Source organism: Podarcis cretensis, assembly GCF_951804945.1.
Source record: "Podarcis cretensis genome assembly, chromosome: 13".
Lineage (NCBI taxonomy): Eukaryota > Metazoa > Chordata > Lepidosauria > Squamata > Lacertidae > Podarcis > Podarcis cretensis.
Window position 1 is genome coordinate 22,772,627 of NC_137182.1, and position 17,934 is coordinate 22,790,560.

The window sequence follows — 17,934 nt, forward strand, 5'->3', positions numbered from 1 at the left end:
ACTTTGCTCCCCGCCCCCCGCCATCTCAATCTCTGGGATCCCTGTGGCAGCAAATGTCTACTTCACAGTCCCTTTCTTCTAGCCTGGCTCTGCCAAAAGGTTCAGATGACTGGAAGGACGTCCGGAGGCAAGAACATTTGGCATGGCTGATTTCTGCTGACCTCTGCAGGCCAATGTGAGTGAATCGCTTCCTCTCTCTTTCCCCCTCTTCCCTTTCCCTTCCAAAGGCAAGGAAGAGTTGGGACTCCACAGACAACCCACGTGGTGGTTTGGGCAACAGTATTTTATGGGTGCCAAAGAAGCAGCTGGTCACCTGCAAGGTCCGGTGTTGATGGCTATATGCCAGAAACTCCAGAATAGTGATCGCTGCTCCTTATCTGCTGTTGACTGCTACTACAGAATCAGTGGGTGGCAAATGTTAATATTGAATATGAAGTAGCCACAGAAGGTTGATCCAAGGGAAATTTGGGAGCTATAAAAATGGTTTCATTTACATAATTACATAAGAAAAGCTTGCTGGATCATCATCATAATAGTAATAATAATTTATTTATACCCCAGCCACTCTGGGCGGCTTCCAACATAATATTAAAATACAATAGTCTATTAAACATTAAAAGCTTCCCTAAAGAGGGAACAGGATCCAGCCCAGCATTCTGTTCTCACAGTGGCCAACCAGATGCCTGTGGGAATTCAGGTTCTTTCGGCTAAGAGATGGCAGTGTTATGATTAGTAAATCAACGCTGCTACAGCTTTGCACCAGTTTTCTTACCCCATATATGCCCACTTGGCCACATCAGTCTACGGAACTGGCATTTTTACAAATGCCAGAGAAATGTTTGATCCACCCTTGTGAGAAATCAATCTTTTAGTTACATGCTGCAATTCCCCATGCCTTTGTTGTAGTTTCTGAAGCTGAAACCATTTTCCCTTTAGGCACACCTCCCCAGACACGTCATTTTAGCATGTGTGCTTGTTTGTAAAACTGTGAATTTTAATCTATATTTGGGTAATTTTATTGTGCTTACTTGTTTGCAGTGTCTGTTTCTACTGCTATTATCTTGGAATATTTTATGTTCTTTTGTGTATGCTGCTTAGAGAGGTGCTTTGTGGATTTTGGGGATTAAGCAGTATATAAAGCTTGCTAAATATTCCCCCATGGCTCAGATGCACAACTTGTATTTAGTAGGAGCAGTTGAGTTCAGTATTGTGGGATCAGTGTTATAGAGCTCCCTTCCAGGTGAGGACAGACAGACAACCCCATCCCTCTTGAACTTCAGCAGGCATTATAACTGAATTCTGATTCTATAGTTTTAACTATCCCCCCCCCCCAATTGCACCGAGTTTCTCATACGCTGCTTACAAAGGCCATAGCTCAGTGGTAAGAGTATGTAGAAGGTCCCAGGATCAAATCCCCAGTATCTCCAGGTAGGGCTAGGAGGAAGGACCCCTTCCTGAAACTCTGACAAGCCACTGCCCTGCAGTATAGACAAAACCACGCAAGGTGGATCATAAGACTGTAATGTTGGGAGCGACCTCCAAGGGCCATCTAGTGCAGGGGTCAGCAAACTTTTTCAGCAGGGGGCCGGTCCACTGTCCCTCAGACCTTGTGGGGGGCCGAACTATATATTTTATTTTGGGGGGGGGGAATGAACAAATTCCTATGCCCCACAAATAACCCAGAGATGCATTTTAAATAAAAAGACACATTCTACTCATGTAGAAACACGCTGATTCCCAGACACTCCACAGGCCGGATTGAGAAGGCGATTGGGCCAGATCTGGCCCCCAAGCCTTAGTTTGTCTACCCATGGTTTAGTGCAATCCCACTGCAATGCAGGAATTTCAGCTAGATCATAATCCAACCTCTGCTTAAAAACGTCTAAGGCAGGTGAGTCCACCACCTCTCGTGGGAGTCTGTTCCACTGTCAAGCTGCTCTTGCTGTCAGAAAGCTCTTGTGGTGTTTAGTCGGAATCTCCTTACTTGAAACTTGAAGCCATTGGTTCGGATCCTGCCAGTTGGAGCAGGAGAAAACAAGCTTGCACCATCCTCCATTTGACAGCCCTTTAGATCAGGGGTCCCCAAACTAAGGTCCGTGGGCCAGGTAAGGCCTGAGGGACTCATTTATCCGGCCTGTGGCAACTCCTGTTGCCGCCGCCTGCTCTTACCGGTGCTGCGCTGTGCGGCTGCCCACTTCCGGGTCGGAGGAGCATCGGAAATAGCTTGTGCGCATGCGCAAGCGTCATTTCCGATGCACATCTGGGTCGGAGGAGGCCCGTGCACATGCGCACAAGCTATTTCTGGTGCTCCTCCGACTTGGAAGTGCTCCAGAAATAGCGTGTGCGCACGCGTATGGGCACACACTCCCCCGCCCTCCGGCCCGCCACGCAGTCAGCACTGGAGACACCGGCCCGAGGCGTGGTAAGTTTGCTGACCCCTGCTTTAGATATTTGAAGATGGCAATCATATCTCCTCTCAGTCTCCTCTCTACCAGGCTACACATACCATTGAATGTATGTTTGAATCATTCCTGCTTAGAAATGATTGTAATCAAGTGGCATATGTTTCCCAAGTAAATAAATAAAATACCATTGCTGAGCTAGGAATGCTCAGCCCAGAGCTTTACAGAAAGTTGCCCCCCTTCTCTATTTTTCACACACACCCCCCCAAAAAAACCAGGCTCCTTGGCAAACTTTACATATTTCACCATCTTTCCCCCTCTATTTTTCCAGGCTTCAATAGCTCACAGCTTCCTTGAGGAGAAAAGATGGACTAACTTCTGTACTCTCCTTGTTTTGTACCTTTGGCTAATGAGTGTCAACAGTAATTATGACAGCAGCAATAAAACAATTTATTATCAAGTTCAGACGTGAGTGTTAAGAGTGTTATTCAATTTTTAAAACAACAACAACACCCCAAACAGAATTCGTAAGTGCTCTCATCAGAAACAGAAGTTACAGGTTGTGCTAATCTGTCAGTCTGGTATGGTGCATGACAGGGAGGTGATTCAGAATCCGTTCTCAGGGCAGCCCCACAGCTGCATTGGGGTCATGAGAGATCAATGATTTGGTTCCTGCTCAGGCATGGTTATTTATTTTTAAGATACAAAACCTGAAGATTTAAAAAGCTGCTATACAACAATGAAACATTGCCACCAGCATCAATAGTAAAAAGGATGTTTGAAAATCTAAAACATAACTATGATTGCATATTTATTAAAAAGCAGAACCTTTTTTTCAGCTGTAGAAGGGCTCCATAAAATACCAGTATATCTTAACGCAGTTCACAAGGGCTCGATGAAGATAGTTGAGATTTGGTGGGTTTTCCATGCAAAGGAGCAGTTTGGTCTCCCCCCATCCCCAGCAGGTCCTGGATTTCCATCGCTTCCACTTTAAAAAACAACAACAACAAATAGTTGTTATTTTTATTTGCTTACAGGGCACATGGGTGTGCTGTAGCCATGCACCATCTTAATATGCCCAGAGGCAAACTAAGTACACTGCCAGCCAAACTGATACATCTGGAGAAGGTGTGTTAGTGTTAAGTGCAAATCTGGTATGCAATAACCACTGGAATACTTTTGTGATGGGGAAAGAATGTGAGCCTATGAACCTGGCAGTACCTGGTTCCTAGCTCAGCTCAGGAACTTCGCAGCTAGCCTTTGGTTGACTGCTGTCTCTCAGCCTTCACCCCACTCTGCCCACCTGCAATTTAGGTGAAATCATAATGATGTTACACAGTGGTTGTAAGAACTGATGAAATACATTTTGCTGTGTGAGTAGTGGCAAATGGTCTCTCTCCCCTCCTACAAGTCAAGCTGCATTAACACCCAAGTTATTTTGGTATCAGAGGCAGAAAATGCCACGTCTATGGATATATTTCGCTCCCTGTCATTAACAACACAATAACCACAAATTCAAGAATCAACAATTTGCTGCCTTTTTCTGCAGGGCCACTGCACTCTGCCTAATGATAAGACTGACCATTGCTCTTCACCAGGGGTCAGCAAACTTTTTCAGCAGGGGGCCGGTCCACTGTCCCTCAGACCTTGTGGGGGGCCAGACTATATTTTTTTTTGGGGGGGGGGAATGAACAAATTCCTATGCCCCACAAATAACCCAGAGATGCATTTTAAATAAAAGCACACGTTCTAATGTAAAAACACCAGGCAGGCCCCACAAATAACACAGAGATGCATTTTAAATAAAAGGACACATTCTACTCATGTAAAAACAAGCTGATTCCTGGACCAACCGTGGGCCAGACTTAGAAGGCGACTGGGCCAGATCCAGCCCCCGGGCCTTAGTTTGCCTACCCATGCTCTTCCCCACCATCACACAAGTTGAGTCCATTTGTTATAGCAGTGTGCCACTAGAGGGCAATATGACAGCGCATTTAACTCAGTTTCCAGAAAAGAGGTGGGAGTGAATCATCTAAACACAACCCTTTTTTATAGTGCTGGCCTAAGTATATTACAGTGGAACCTCAGGTTACATATGCTTCAGGTTACAGACGCTTCAGGTTACTGACTCTGCTAATCCAGAAATAGTACCTCAGGTTAAGAACTTTGCTTCAGGATGAGAACAGAAATCGTGCTCTGGCAGCGTGGCGGCAGCAGGAGGCCCCATTAGCTAAAGTGGTTCTTCAGGTTAAGAACAGTTTCAGGTTAAGAACGGACCTCCGGAACAAATTAAGTACTTAACCCGAGGTACCACTGTACTCAGAAGTCAGTCCTGCAGAGTTCAGTGGGACTTAGGCCTTATTAACAACACAAACTAACCTCACTGACTCAGAAGCAAATCCTGATGAATTTAATGGGGCTTCCAGCCTGTTGCAATGCCCATATTCAGTAGTTTCAAAAGAAAGAGAACTGGTTTAAAGAGTATCTTGCTATTTTAGTCCCATCCAATGCAAATGATTATATAACTTTCTCCAGCATCTTTTAAATACCCCTTCTGAAATAATGTTCTGGCGATATATTCATCTGTTTATGAATGAGGGCAGGCAAAAATACATGTTAAATGTTTTAATAAACAAAGCACTGTTAAGTGTATGGTTTATTTAATTTTGCCAGTCAACATATTACTTTTCACTCTTGACTTCAGAAGAAAGTCATGTATTGCACTACCGTATTACAGTAATTCTTTTAAGGAGTGCTCCAAACTCTGGGCTATCCTGCCTTTACTTTTTAGGGCTATTTCTGACGACGGAAATTTTGGACCTAAATACTTAATGCAGCTTATCTGACCTAATATCAGATCCCCATTTGCAGTTCTCTTTTTTTTGGGGGGGGGTGTTATTGGGTTGTTGTTTTTATTTTGATTATATATATTGTGGTTTTTATGTTGATCTTTTCTTTGAACCACCCAGTCCTCTGGGTATAGGGCAGTATATAAATTCAATAAATAAATAATAATAAATGAGGTTACATAGCTGCATAGAATAAGAATGGGGTGTCAGGTATCTTTTTTCCAGGTTAAGTGAGGCTAGGAGTGCTGCCCAAATGTGCTCACCCACTGCCAAGTTTGGGATCCTCCCCAAATGCACGTGTTTATATGGGTGCATGGGTAGCTCTGGGTAGTCAAGCACAGACAAGATTTACAAATTCATGTACATGCATGCGTGTATAACAAATCCCAGAGGGGGCCAACGGGTTGCTTCGAAGTCATTTCAGCAGGGATTTGAACCTATGACTCTCTCTTTTTTGATAACAATTTATTAATTTTTTCAAAAAACAAAAATAAAAAACAATAGAAAAACAAAGCAAAATACAATTATAGCAATTCAAATACAGTAATAAAACTTAACTCAATTGACTTCCCTCCACTCCCCATTTTGGTTCCATTGTACTAGCTTGTTCATAAAACCTTATATTGTTAATAGTCCAATCTTAAAACTTTATTCATCTTAATGCAAGTGACTTTTGAAAGTTCTACTAATGTAAAAATCTATACACAACCCTTAGAAAGTATGCATTAAACATTTCCCTTTTTTAAAAAATACAGTATCCTCTTTTGGGGGGGGTATCAAAAAACCTATGATTCAAATGTTGCAAGTCCAGCACTCCATCCGCTATGCCACCCTGAAAATATGCGGATTCTCGTTTGAAGAATTTGAAGAAGTATCTGAAGAAGTGTGCATGCACACGAAAGCTCATACCAAGAACTAACTTAGCCGGTCTCTAAGGTGCTACTGGAAGGAATTTTTTTAGTTTGTTTCTCATTTGTGAATTTACGTCTCTAATTATTGGGGACATTTCAGCACCAGATGGGAGGGGGAAATGCCCCCACCCCCCCAAAAAAACCCCACCCCGCATTCTCCTAGAAGAAAGGTGGCAACCCGCCCCGTGTCCACGCCCCCTCCCGGCTGCCCGCAGCCCTCCAAAAGCGGTCACGGGACTCCCTGGCTGAGCTCTCTAGTGCGAAGGCAGAAGCACCGACCCAAAAGAAGCTTCCTTCCTGTCGCGCGCTGATGACGTAGAGGTTTCTCTAATGTTCTTAATACCGCCTCCCCCCCCGCCCCGCCCCCCAAATCCACTCCCTTCCCACCATCTCCCTAAAGAGGCTCGAGCCCGGACGCCGCTGGCTGGCAGCAATGCACCGCCGGGGAGTCGGGGCCGGCGCCATCGCCAAGAAGAAGCTGGCCGAGGTCAGGCTTCTTTTTCCTCCTCCTCCTCCTCCTTCCTCCTTCTCCTCCAGCTGATCTTCCTTTCATTCCCATATTGCTTTTGCTTGCTGTCTTCCCCCCCACCGCCAGCCCAGCCTTTGTAGGAGGGGAAGGAGCTGCAGTTTGCGCCTCCTGCCACTCCCCGGTAAGCTCTTTGGCCCTTACCAGTGTCGGATTTACGAATAATAATAATAATAATAATAATTTATTTATACCCCACCCTCCCCAGCCAAGACCAGGCTCAGGGCGGCTAACAACCAATAATAAAAACAAGTTGATTAAAATACAATTTAAAGATTAAGATACAACATTAAAACAATTAGGGAGCAATCTCATCATAGGAGGAGAAAGGAAAAAGAAAAAGGGGGAGGGAATCAAACAGATTCTGAGCCAAAGGCCAGGTGGAACACTCTCTTGGGGGCCCCCAAAAAAATTAAAGGGGAAAAAACACACACCTGGATGTGCATTTCCAAAATACAAGACAGGAGCCAGCAAACTTTTAAAGCAGGGGGCCGGTCCACTGTCCCTCAGACCTTGTGGGGGGCCGGACTATATTTTTTTTGGGGGGTGGGGGAGTGAACGAATTCCTGTGCCCCACAAAAAACCCAGAGATGCATTTTAAATAAAAGCACACATTCTAAAGGTAAAGGTAAAGGTACCCCTGCCCGTACGGGCCAGTCTTGACAGACTCTGGGGTTGTGCACCTATCTCACTTAAGAGGCCAGGGGCCAGCGCTGTCCGGAGACACTTCCGGGTCACGTGGCCAGCGTGACATCGCTGCTCTGGCGAGCCAGAGCCGCACACGGAAACGCCGTTTACCTTCCCGCTGGTAAGCGGTCCCTATTTATCTACTTGCACCTGGAGGTGCTTTCGAACTGCTAGGTTGGCAGGCGCTGGGACCGAGCAGCGGGAGCGCACCCCGCCGCAGGGATTCGAACTGCCGACCTTTCGATCGGCAAGCCCTAGGCGCTGAGGCTTTAACCCACAGCGCCACCTGCGTCCGCACACATTCTACTCATGTGAAAACACCAGGCAGGCCCCACAAATAACCCAGAGATGCTTTTTAAATAAAAGGGCACATTCTACTCATGTAAAAACACACTGATTCCCGGACTGTCCGCAGGCCGGATTTAAAAGGCGATTGGGCTGAATCTGGCCCCCGGGCCTTAGTTTGCCTACCCATGATATAAGATAAAAAACAAATAAAATAAAGCCTACATACAGCAACAGTGTTTGGTGTGTAGGCTCCTGTGATGTAAATTGTGTTTCTAAAGAAACTTTTGTTATTGCCACATGTGTTTGCATTATTAAGTTTGTTATGCATGAAAAATCATTTTACGTTAGAGCTTAATAATTTTTTCACTATGAATATACTTCTTAATTGTATTTCAACAATTATTTTGATAAAATACATGTTTTGTTACGTGCAAATGGCTTTAGATACCTGTGAGGTCCATAAATTACCATATAGCATATATTCAACAACAAAAACAGTGACAGTTTGTTGTTGACAAAGGGCAGCTGGACATATAAAGGGCCCCATTACCTTCAGTAGCTTACGGTCTCATCAAACCTCAACCCGGCCCTGCTTCAACCCCAGACTGGGCAAGGGGTGGTGGTGGAGAAACACACTTTGCACGTGCTCAGAGGCATTTCTCTTCAGTCCCATTGCCCATTATTGTATCCTGCAGCTGGCAGGGATCACCCCAGGCATTCGCTGCTGCTGCTTCTCACGATCTGCTGCACCTCTCGCCTAAACTAGGGCTGCCTGACTTCTTAAAATCCCTTGCTGGAATTTGCCTCCTTCGCGCTTTTGTCTGATGAGACAGGAAGAGAAGAAGAATCTTTATTTGCATCAGCCACTAGCCATAGCAATAAAATAAAATGTACTGAAGATACGTGTCCCTGCTTCAGGAGAACGATGAAGCAGGGACGGGAGACTTGTGGCCATGGGCGTAGCCGAGGGGGTGCAGGGGGGCAGCTGCACCTCCTCCAAAATAATCAAAACCAATACAAATTTGAGGTTCTGCCTCCCCCCCCCCCCAACTAAAGCCTGCTCCCTCTAACAAAAATCCATGCTTGTGGCCCTCCGGATGTTGTTGGACTGCATGTCCTATTGGCACCAGCAAATGCTCCAATGAAGGGAATTGTAGTCTAACGTCATGTGGTGGGCCACAGGTTTCCCCTCTGCTCCTGTAAGGTAAGCGTTATTCTCCATTTTGCAGATGTGGAGACTGAGGCTAGGAGAGAGCGGTTTGCCTCAGGCCACCTTATGTGTGGAAGAAGGGAGATTGAAACTTCCTGGTTCGTAGCTCAGTCTCTTAGCAGCTAAGCTACACCAGCTCTTGACAGTTTGTGCAGTCAGTTATTTGTGGGTTCCAGTAGAGGCTAATGGAGCATCTCTTCCAACATTTCTCCGATGAAAATAAGGACGTCATATTTAATAATAATAATAATAATAATAATTAATGATAATTTTATTTTTTACACCCCACCCATCTGACTGGGTTGCCCCAGCCACTCTGGGCTGCTTCCAACATATATAAAAACATAATAAAACCTTAAAAACTTCCTTATACAGGCCTGCCTTCAGATTTCTTCTGAAGGTTGTGTAGTTACTTACTGTATTTCCTTGACATCTGATGGGAGGGCATTCCAGAGGGCAGGTGCCACTACCAAGAAGGCCCTCTGCTTGGTTCCCAGTAACTTCATTTTTCACAGTGAGGGAACCACCAGAAGGCCCTCAGAGCTGGACCTCTGTCTCTGGGCTGAATGATGGGCGTGGAGACGTTCCTTTAGATATGCAGGGCCGAGGTTGTTCAGGGCTTTAAAGGTCAGCACCAACACTGAATTGCACTCAGAAACTATTTGAATTGTGTTCTTAGAAAGCTGCATAAATGTAGGCAGAAAGGCAGCTTGCTGGCCTTCAAGAGAAGGGAGAGTTGCACCGCTTTGGTGCTACAGCTTAAGATAGCCGAGTCTTGGGTGCTTGCCAAACAGTCCCGTGGACAGGGTATTCTCATAAGAGCATAAGATGAGTATGCTGGATCAGGCCAATGCCCCATCTAGTCCAGCATCCTGTTCTCACAGTGGCCAACCAAAGCCCGTGCAAAGCCTACAAGCAGGGCATGAACGCAACAACACTCTGCCCAGCCACAATTCCCAGCAACTGGCATTTAGAAGCATCCTTCCTCTGACTGTGGAAGGAGAATGTAGCCGTTGTGGCTCTCATAATGATGTTTAAGAATCAAAGATGCACATCGGGGGGTGGGGTGGGGAAATGGCTTATATATCACTGTGTGTCTTATCACCACTTTTTTTTCCTTTGTAGGCCAAATACAAGGAACGTGGGACAGTTTTGGCTGAAGACCAATTAGTCCAGGTGAGATGAGGAAACACCAAGGTGTTGTTGTTGTTATTATTACTATTATTATTATTTTATTATATATAATTTTTATTAAATTTTCTGTTTTACAATTTAGAATATTCATTTAGACAACCTGAAGATATAAATGACTTCCCTTATTCTCTTTCCATGGTTCATTTTGCATAGCATAAAATCCCTGCATATTTTATATAAACTAAACCTTTCAGTATTCCATTGTTACTTCCATCAAAACTTATTTAGACTGTTGAATTTATCTTAATGCTGCCAACATTTTCAAATGTACACAATTATCCACCCATATATTCAGTAAACATTTCCCAATCTTCTTTAAACGAGTGTTATTCTCGTTTTCTTATTCTGTAAGTTAGATCCGCAAACTCTGCATATTCCATCAGCTTAAGTTGCCATTCTTCTTTAGTTGGGACCTCGCTCGTTTTCCATTTTTGGGCTAACAAAACACAGGACGCCGCAGTGGCATACATGTGAATAACCGTTTTTGACATCTGGGAATTTCCATCTGAATTATCCCCAACAAATAGGACTCTGGTTTGTTTGTTTTTTGAAAGGTGCTTTAAAACATTTTTTTCAGTTCATTTAAAATTATTTCCCAGTACTCTTTTACCCTTTTACAGGTCCACCACATATGAAAGAACGTTCCCTCAACCTCATTACATCTACAGAGATTTAATGAGGAAACACCAAGGTTTGATCTTAGCATTAAAAGGAGGGCCACTGCAAAATATGTGAATCTGAAAAGCTCTTGTATGAGCCTAGGCTTCTATACACGGTGCACATTATCAACCCATTGGTTCCCATTGTCACAGGGTGTTGCGCTGATCAGGGGGAACCAACAGCTTGGGGAAATGAATAGAAAAACACATAGGTGATATGTGTGTATTGATGGTATATGATAGTAATAATTTCTGGCTTCCCTATGATATACAGCATGTTTTCGCCAGTGGATGGGACACAGAGATGGATAATCCATTGGCTAAATCCCAACATTAGTCTTCAACCTATTAAGAAGACAGCGCTGGAGCAAAAAGCTTTGCCATAAATCGTTTCTTTGTGGTAATGGCGACAGAGAGTTGTCCCTTATGAAACATCAGTCTGTTCTAGGTCTCAAAGGTGTATTTCGAATTAGTAGCCTTTCAAAGCAGATCGTTTTAAATCTGTTTCTTCTTTCTATCCTCTGGCTTCGTTTACAGATGTCCAAGCAGCTGGATACATTTAAAACTAACCTCGAAGAGTTTGCCAGCAAACACAAGCAAGAGATCCGTAAAAACCCGCAGTTCAGAGTCCAGTTCCAGGACATGTGTGCAACGATCGGGGTTGATCCCCTAGCCTGTAAGAAATGGGGGAGGCAGGGATTTAGGGGGTGGGGAGAAGCAGGGTGAGGAAGGGTTTCTGCAGAATCTGCTGGTCTTTCTTTGGCGCTTCAGTTTGATCTTCCGTGTTAAAAATTAAAAAAAGGAGTGGCATTGTTTCTCAAATCAAAAACGAGTTATCACAGTATAATGTAAGTTGTAAGCCCTCTGAGGACGGACCATTTTTATCCATGCCCCGCCTTCCCAAGCCATTGGGAGTGGATGGTGGGCCTGTCTGTATCTCCTTATCCCCAACCTGTCCTTGCTCAGAGGCAAGTTAAATTTACAGTCAGTAAGAAGGAGAATTGGATGAGCTTAAAGAACTTTCCATGGACTTCTCGCTGCCAAATGGAAAATCACTCCCAAGGAAATGTTCCAAAAATCATGGATAGGGAAGGCAGAGAAAAGGTCTTGTCCCCTTTGAATTCTTGACACTCGCCAAACTAGGAAGTTCCTTTGCCTTTGCCTTTGCCTTTATTTTAAAAAATCTAAACTTGCAAAATTGGGTCCTTGAGAGTCTAAAATAATAATAATGCAGCGTTCTTTTTTTTGTCTTTCATATATTCATATCCATATTTCATTCCCTCTTCCGCAGCTGGCAAAGGATTCTGGTCAGAAATGTTGGGTGTTGGAGATTTTTACTACGAGCTCGGTGTTCAGATTATTGAAGTCTGTCTAGCTCTAAAGCACAGAAATGGAGGTGAGGATAGCTTCCAATCTCTTATCTCCGCAGGGGTGTGTGTGTGTGTTTGCTGTTCTCTCTAATGCCTGCCTGCCACTCCGAATGGGTGGCCGGTATCTGTGAGCTTCTTGGCCATGCTAGTCCAGCCCCCTAGAAACATTAACACAACCCTGAGCGTCTCCACTCAGAAGTAAATCCCACTGAGTTCAGCGGGTCTTATTTCTTGGTAGTTGTGCATAGAATTTCATGCGTCAGTAAGTGTAAGACTCTTACTATGGAGGAAGCCACATTGAACTCAGGGGAGGGACCTAGGGCTGTGCTGGCTGGAGGTGATGGGAATTGTAGTCCAAATACTTGGAAAGCACCAGGTTGGGGAAAACTAGTGTACAGGATTGCAACCCTCTATATATACAGTTTTCCCTTGGAAGTTGAACGGAATCCATTCCGGAAGTCTGTTCGACTTCCAAAATGCGGCTTCCGATTGGCTGCTGGAAGCTCCTGCAGCCAATTGGAAGCCCCATCGGACATTCGGCTTCTAAAAATAGTTCACAAACTGGAACAGTTACTGTTTGCGGAGTTTGGGAGCCAAAAAGTTTGAGAACTAAGCTGTTTGAAAACCAAGGTATGACTGTGTGTGTATGTGTATATTTTATTGAATTGTCTGTTTTTACAATTTAAAATACTCACTTTAAATCATCAATATATCAATGACTTCCATTCTTCTCTTTCCATGGTTCATTTTACATATCATAAATCCCTGCATGTTTTACAAAAACTATACCATTCAGTATTCCATTATTGCCTCCATCAAAACTTGTTTACACTGTTGAATTTATCTTAACGCTGCCAGCGTTTTCAGCTGTGCACAACTATTTCCCATATATTCAATGAACATTTTCCAATCTTCTTAAAACGTATGTTCTTCTCGTTCTCTTATTCTGTATGTTAAGTCTGCAAGTTGTGCATATTCTGTCAACTTAAGTCTAGGATTGCAACCTTAGCCTGCTAACATATTGGGTTGGATTCAAATTCCTTATATACATGGCTGTGTGTTAACACGCCTCTTGCTTCCTCATTCCCGCTAGGCCTGATAACACTGGAAGAACTTCACCAGCAAGTGCTCAAGGGGAGAGGAAAATTTGCGCAAGATGTCAGCCAGTAAGCCTTGCGTTGAGACTGCACCGCAGTGGGGGATGTAATATGTTTTGCATCATTTTGCGTAATTCGTTGTGGCTGCCAAAGGTTCACTGGCAATGTTTAGGGTGATGGAGCAGAGCTGCCCACCGGAAATAATTAAATCAGTTGTGCACATTGACAAGTGCAGAAGTACTGTTTTTGGGGGACAGGGTGCAGGTGGGTATGGAGGACTCCCTGGTCCTGAATGGGGTAACTGCCCCTGAAGTACCAGGTGCTCAGCCTGGGAGTCATTTTGGACTCACAGCTGTCCATGGAGGCGCAGGTCAATTCTTTGTCCAGGGCAACTGTCTACCAGCTCCATCTGGTACGCAGGCTGAGACCCTACCTGCCCGTGGACTGCCTTGCCAGAGTGGTGCATGCTCTGGTTATCTTCCGCTTGGACTACTGCAATGCGCTCTACGTGGGGCTACAACGAATCCAGAATGTGGCATTGAGACTGGTGACTGGGAGTGGCTGCCAAGACCACATCACACCGGTCCTGAAAGACCTACATTGGCTCCCAGTACGTTTCCGGGCACAATTCAAAGTGTTGGTGCAAACCTGTTTAAGGGCCACCTTCAGATGTCTTCTAAAAGGCAGATAGTTGTTTATTTCCTTGACATCTGATGGAAGGGCATTCCACAGGGCAGACGCCACTACCAAGAAGACCCTTTGCCCGGTTCCCTGTAGCTTCACTTCTCACAGTGAGGGAACCGCCAGAAGGCCCTCAGAGCTGGACTTCATTGTCCGGGCTGAACGATGGGAGTGGAGACGCTCCTTTAGGTATACAGGACCGAGGCCATTTAGGGCTTTAAAGGTCAGCACCAACACTTTGAATTGTGCTTGGAAAGAAAAGAAAAGAAAACTATGTTTCTCAGGTAACTCATTTCTGCACCCACTGCTATGCTTTATAGTTTTTCTGTGCTTCCACTGAATCACAGCATAATACACACCTTGTTGGACATTGTTGAAGGTACTGATGCACCGAGACCATCCTTTGCCCTGACTCTTCTTTCCCTGGCTCCTCAGAGATGACCTCATCCGGGCAATTAAGAAGTTGAAAGTTCTAGGAAACGGCTTTGGGATCCTTCCTGTTGGTGGGACCTACCTGATCCAGTCTGTGCCAGCTGAACTAAATATGGACCATACGGTTGTGATACAACTTGCTGAGGTACCTATGCCTGGTTGACTCAGTTTCTGCTATTATTCCAGAGGTTGATTCAGAGTTCTTGTCCTACCTTGCAAGCTGAACGGAATCCATTCTGTAAGTCCATTCAACTTCCAAAACGTTCGAAAACCAAATCGCGGCTTTGCTCCTGCAGCCAATCAGAAGCCCCATCAGACGTTCGGGTTCCAAAAAGAACGTTCACAAACCAGAACAATCACTTCTGGGTTTGCGGCGTTTGGGAGCCAAAACGTCCGAGTTCCAGGGCATTTGGGATCCAAGGTACGACTGTATGTGTGTGTGTTTCATTGACATCCTTATGGTCACCCATAGTTCACTGGCCTCTGTTGGGAGACAGAAGGGCGGGGGGAGCTCCACCATTCCTCCTCAATCTGGTCCTCTTCAGTCCAGTCCCTGACAAGCGGACATTGCTTCTCCCTAGTCAGGAGCCCTTCCTAAACTTCTTTTCCAACCCCCCATGCTGAGGGCATGACCCTGGGTCATTTTGCAGGTGTAATCTACCCCTGAAGTCTTAAGTCCTTGCCTACAAGATGGTGTGCATTGAACGTCTCCTTGTTGTTTTTAGTGTTGGCTGGGCTTTTCTGATGAGTGACCTGTTTTGAAATTGCCTCCTTTCTTTACTCTCCATTTCAGAAAAAGGGGTATGTGACCATCAGCGAGATCAAGTCGAGTTTGAAGTGGGAGGCGGAACGAGCGAAGCAAGTTTTGGTATGTCAACAACGAGTTACATTATAAAAAGAAAAGAGCGCCCACCTCTTGGCAGCTAGGAAAGTGAAATATTGCATTAGAAGTTGTGTAGGTTAGGCAAAAGTGCGTATCATTATACATGTTTGCTTGAAACTAAATGTTGCAGCATGGAGTCTTCTCTGTTGAGGATTCTAAGCTATCCATTCCATGAACCCCCCTGCAGATTTCTGTTTCTTCCCCAACAGTAAGTCAACACTCTGTGGCCACTGAGCACGCTCAGTCCTCCCCCTCTTCTAGGGTTTCCCCACTACAAAGCTCAGGGTTCCCCAAGCCTGCTGCTGGGAGAATCCTGTTGCACTCCGTTCCTGCATCTGGTTGGCTACTGTGAGAACAGAATGTTGGACTAGATGGGCTTAGTTCTTCGTATGTTCTCCTGCCTGCATTGTGTTGGGGGGAGAGTGCAAAGCCACTTGTCATAGCCCTCCTCTCCAAATAATAATCTCTGGCTTTTTGCAGGATCACTTGCTGAAAGAGGGCATGGCGTGGCTCGATACCCAGGCTCCAGTGGAACCACAGTACTGGCTACCTGCCCTCTTCACAGAGCTTTACTCTCAGGAAATCACACCCGAAGAAGCGAAGGAAGCTTTGCCTTGACAGCTGAAAAGGGGACTTATTTATCTGAACATTTTCATTTAAATGGGATGACACTTTTTGCATTAACATGATAAAGCTGAGTCACATTGAATACCTATATTCTCTCTCTCCCCCCGCCCCAAGTCTTTAGAAGAAAACGTCTGTGTTACCAAACACTGCCAAGCAGGTATATTTGACACTGATTTTGGGGCTTCTGCGCGATGGAGAGACTTATTTCGTTAGCAAGCTATTAGTCCTCATGACTGGAAAGGTGTGGATGTGGGTTTTTTTCCTCCTTGAAGACTTAGAAAGTGGAGAGGATTGGAGTCAATGTATGTATTGTAAGCGTCTCTCCCTCCTTTCCCCCATTTCCTAATTACATTGTTGTATACTTGATTTAACTGTCTACACTGGTTGCCTTCCCTAGTAAGGGTTCCTTGTTTATCTCACAATAAGGTGAGAGAACCCCATCTTTAGATGGTGAAACAGCCAAGATTCTATACTGTTCCTTATTGGGGCTTTGGGAAAGGGACCAAATAATTTTACTATTCTGTACATTCCCTCAAGCCCCATTACAGTGTTGAAATCGTCCTCAGTTTGTGTTTCTTAAAAAGCCAGTTTCTAGTCCTGTGATGACAGGACTTAAAATTATTTGAATTATTGGAGTCTAGTAGCTCTAGATGTATTTTCAAATTCTGTCATCTCCACAACCGGGAAGACAAGAGGATGGGGACAGGAAGAGAATTGTTTGTACCTTTGTATAGTGAAATCTACTCACTTTTATTCTTTGCAAATGCAGTAATGTGGATTTCATGAAACTGACTTAAGATTCTTCCCTGTGTCATTATTGTGAACAACCTAGAAATCTGACTGGGCATTTGAAGAGCTCTTTCATCCACTTACGCAGAGAAACACCTAGGGCCAAGATTCCACCTTAGGCTTTGTGGTTACAGGTATAAAAATCACCTGTGTGTGTACTTGCTCATTTAGATCAAGCATGTGAGTCAGCAGAGCAAAGGAGTCATTTCCACAGGTCAGATTTGCTTTTCTTGGCAAGTGAGGAGGAACTGCCTCCGGTAACTTCACAAAAATCACCTTAAGGCAGCTTACAGAAAACTGCCGGCTGTTCACATATGCAGAGGGAATCCTGAGCCACAGATTGTGGTAAGCAACATCAACCACAGACCTGACTTGGGCAGAAATGCTTATGCAGTCCCCCTGGGTGACTCGGCCTCAAGTTCAGCAGTTCTAGGCAGCTGGTCAAACCCTCCAATGAGACGCTTTGGGTGTCTGCTTGGATATCATAGCAGCAGATATCCTGCTTTTCTCCATTGTGTCCTCAGCACAGCCTTGTAAGGTAAAACCAGATGGGCCCAGTCACCCGGGTGGGCTGCATGTCTGAGTGGCAATTTGAACATGGGCCTCTGACACTCCTAAACACTGTACTGTGCTTTTCTTAAAAGAAGAAATGGTGCCTGTACTCACCATGAAGTTGTTACAGTAAGTTCCAAACTTTTAACCAGTGCTTTTCTTCTAGGAAAAAAAGGTGCCAGTACTGCGGGTGCAGCCTGCCATTTTACCTACTCCTGCTTCAGAGCTGCACTTTGAACTATTAGTACCCCACTGTAAAGGGATGCGGGTGGCACTGTGGTCTAAACCACTGAGCCTCTTGGGCTTGCCGATCAGGTCGGCGGTTCGAATCCCCGCGACGGGGTGAGCTCCCATTGCTCTGCCAGCTCCTGCCAACCTAGCAGTTTGAAAGCACACCAGTGCAAGTAGATAAATAGGTACCGCTGGGGCAGGAAGGTAAACGGAGTTTCTGTGTGCTCTGGTTTCCATCACGGTCCCGTTGCACCAGAAGCGCTTTAGTCATGCTGGCCACATGACCCGGAAAGGGGGGGAAAGGCAGGGATAGGCCAATATATATGTGGACTGTCGCTGAATCAATTGACTTTTCTTCTTGTAAGTTTTCAAAGTTCTTCATCTAGCTCAAGGTTATCACCTGAACTAGCCTTCAAGTATAGGGCAGTATAGTAATGGCTTATATTTATGAGTTTCTAACACCGGGAGACTCCTGCCAACCTAGCAGTTTGAAAGTACGTCATGTGCAAGTAGATAAATAGGTACCGTTCCAGCGGGAAGGTAAAC

The 17,934-nt window shown here is 44.9% G+C and overlaps 2 protein-coding genes and 1 long non-coding RNA gene across 4 annotated transcripts in view; 2 read left to right on the forward strand and 1 right to left on the reverse strand.

Moving 5' to 3' along the window:
* GIP (gastric inhibitory polypeptide) overlaps positions 1 to 2,867 on the forward strand; it is a gene marked incomplete at its 3' end in the record, with an annotated part of 27,761 nt that extends 24,894 nt beyond the window's left edge. Inside the window, exons 5-6 of one of the 2 annotated variants that reach the window (XM_079950096.1) lie at positions 83 to 175; positions 2,734 to 2,867. In XM_079950096.1, coding sequence (XP_079806222.1) covers positions 83 to 175; positions 2,734 to 2,743 — 103 coding nt within the window. Of the gene's footprint in view, positions 1 to 82; positions 180 to 2,733 lie in introns of those variants that run through there. The other variant, XM_079950097.1, reaches the window with a different exon arrangement.
* LOC307201170 lies at positions 2,829 to 6,468 on the reverse strand. The gene is made up of 4 exons (XR_013832609.1): positions 6,442 to 6,468; positions 5,616 to 5,700; positions 3,624 to 3,705; positions 2,829 to 3,390 (listed from the first exon to the last, which is right to left on the reverse strand). It is a non-coding gene; the product is annotated as an uncharacterized lncRNA (long non-coding RNA).
* A 57-nt stretch (positions 6,469 to 6,525) lies between these two features.
* Positions 6,526 to 16,599, forward strand: SNF8 (SNF8 subunit of ESCRT-II). Its single transcript, XM_079950062.1, has 8 exons — positions 6,526 to 6,649; positions 9,999 to 10,049; positions 11,264 to 11,402; positions 12,018 to 12,122; positions 13,190 to 13,262; positions 14,310 to 14,451; positions 15,100 to 15,174; positions 15,670 to 16,599. The coding sequence occupies exons 1-8, from the start codon at positions 6,596 to 6,598 to the stop codon at positions 15,805 to 15,807; spliced, it is 777 nt and encodes a 258-aa protein (XP_079806188.1). The 5' UTR covers positions 6,526 to 6,595; the 3' UTR covers positions 15,808 to 16,599.
* The last annotated feature ends 1,335 nt before the right edge of the window (positions 16,600 to 17,934 follow it).

Excerpts from the sequence above, each read along its gene's own strand:
- SNF8 (XM_079950062.1), top strand. The coding sequence starts at position 6,596 with ATGCACCGCCGGGGAGTCGGGGCCGGCGCCATCGCCAAGAAGAAGCTG. Across the intron at positions 10,050-11,263 it reads CTGAAGACCAATTAGTCCAG|ATGTCCAAGCAGCTGGATAC; the intron begins GTGAGATGAGGA and ends CTTCGTTTACAG. Across the intron at positions 13,263-14,309 it reads TTTGCGCAAGATGTCAGCCA|AGATGACCTCATCCGGGCAA; the intron begins GTAAGCCTTGCG and ends CTGGCTCCTCAG.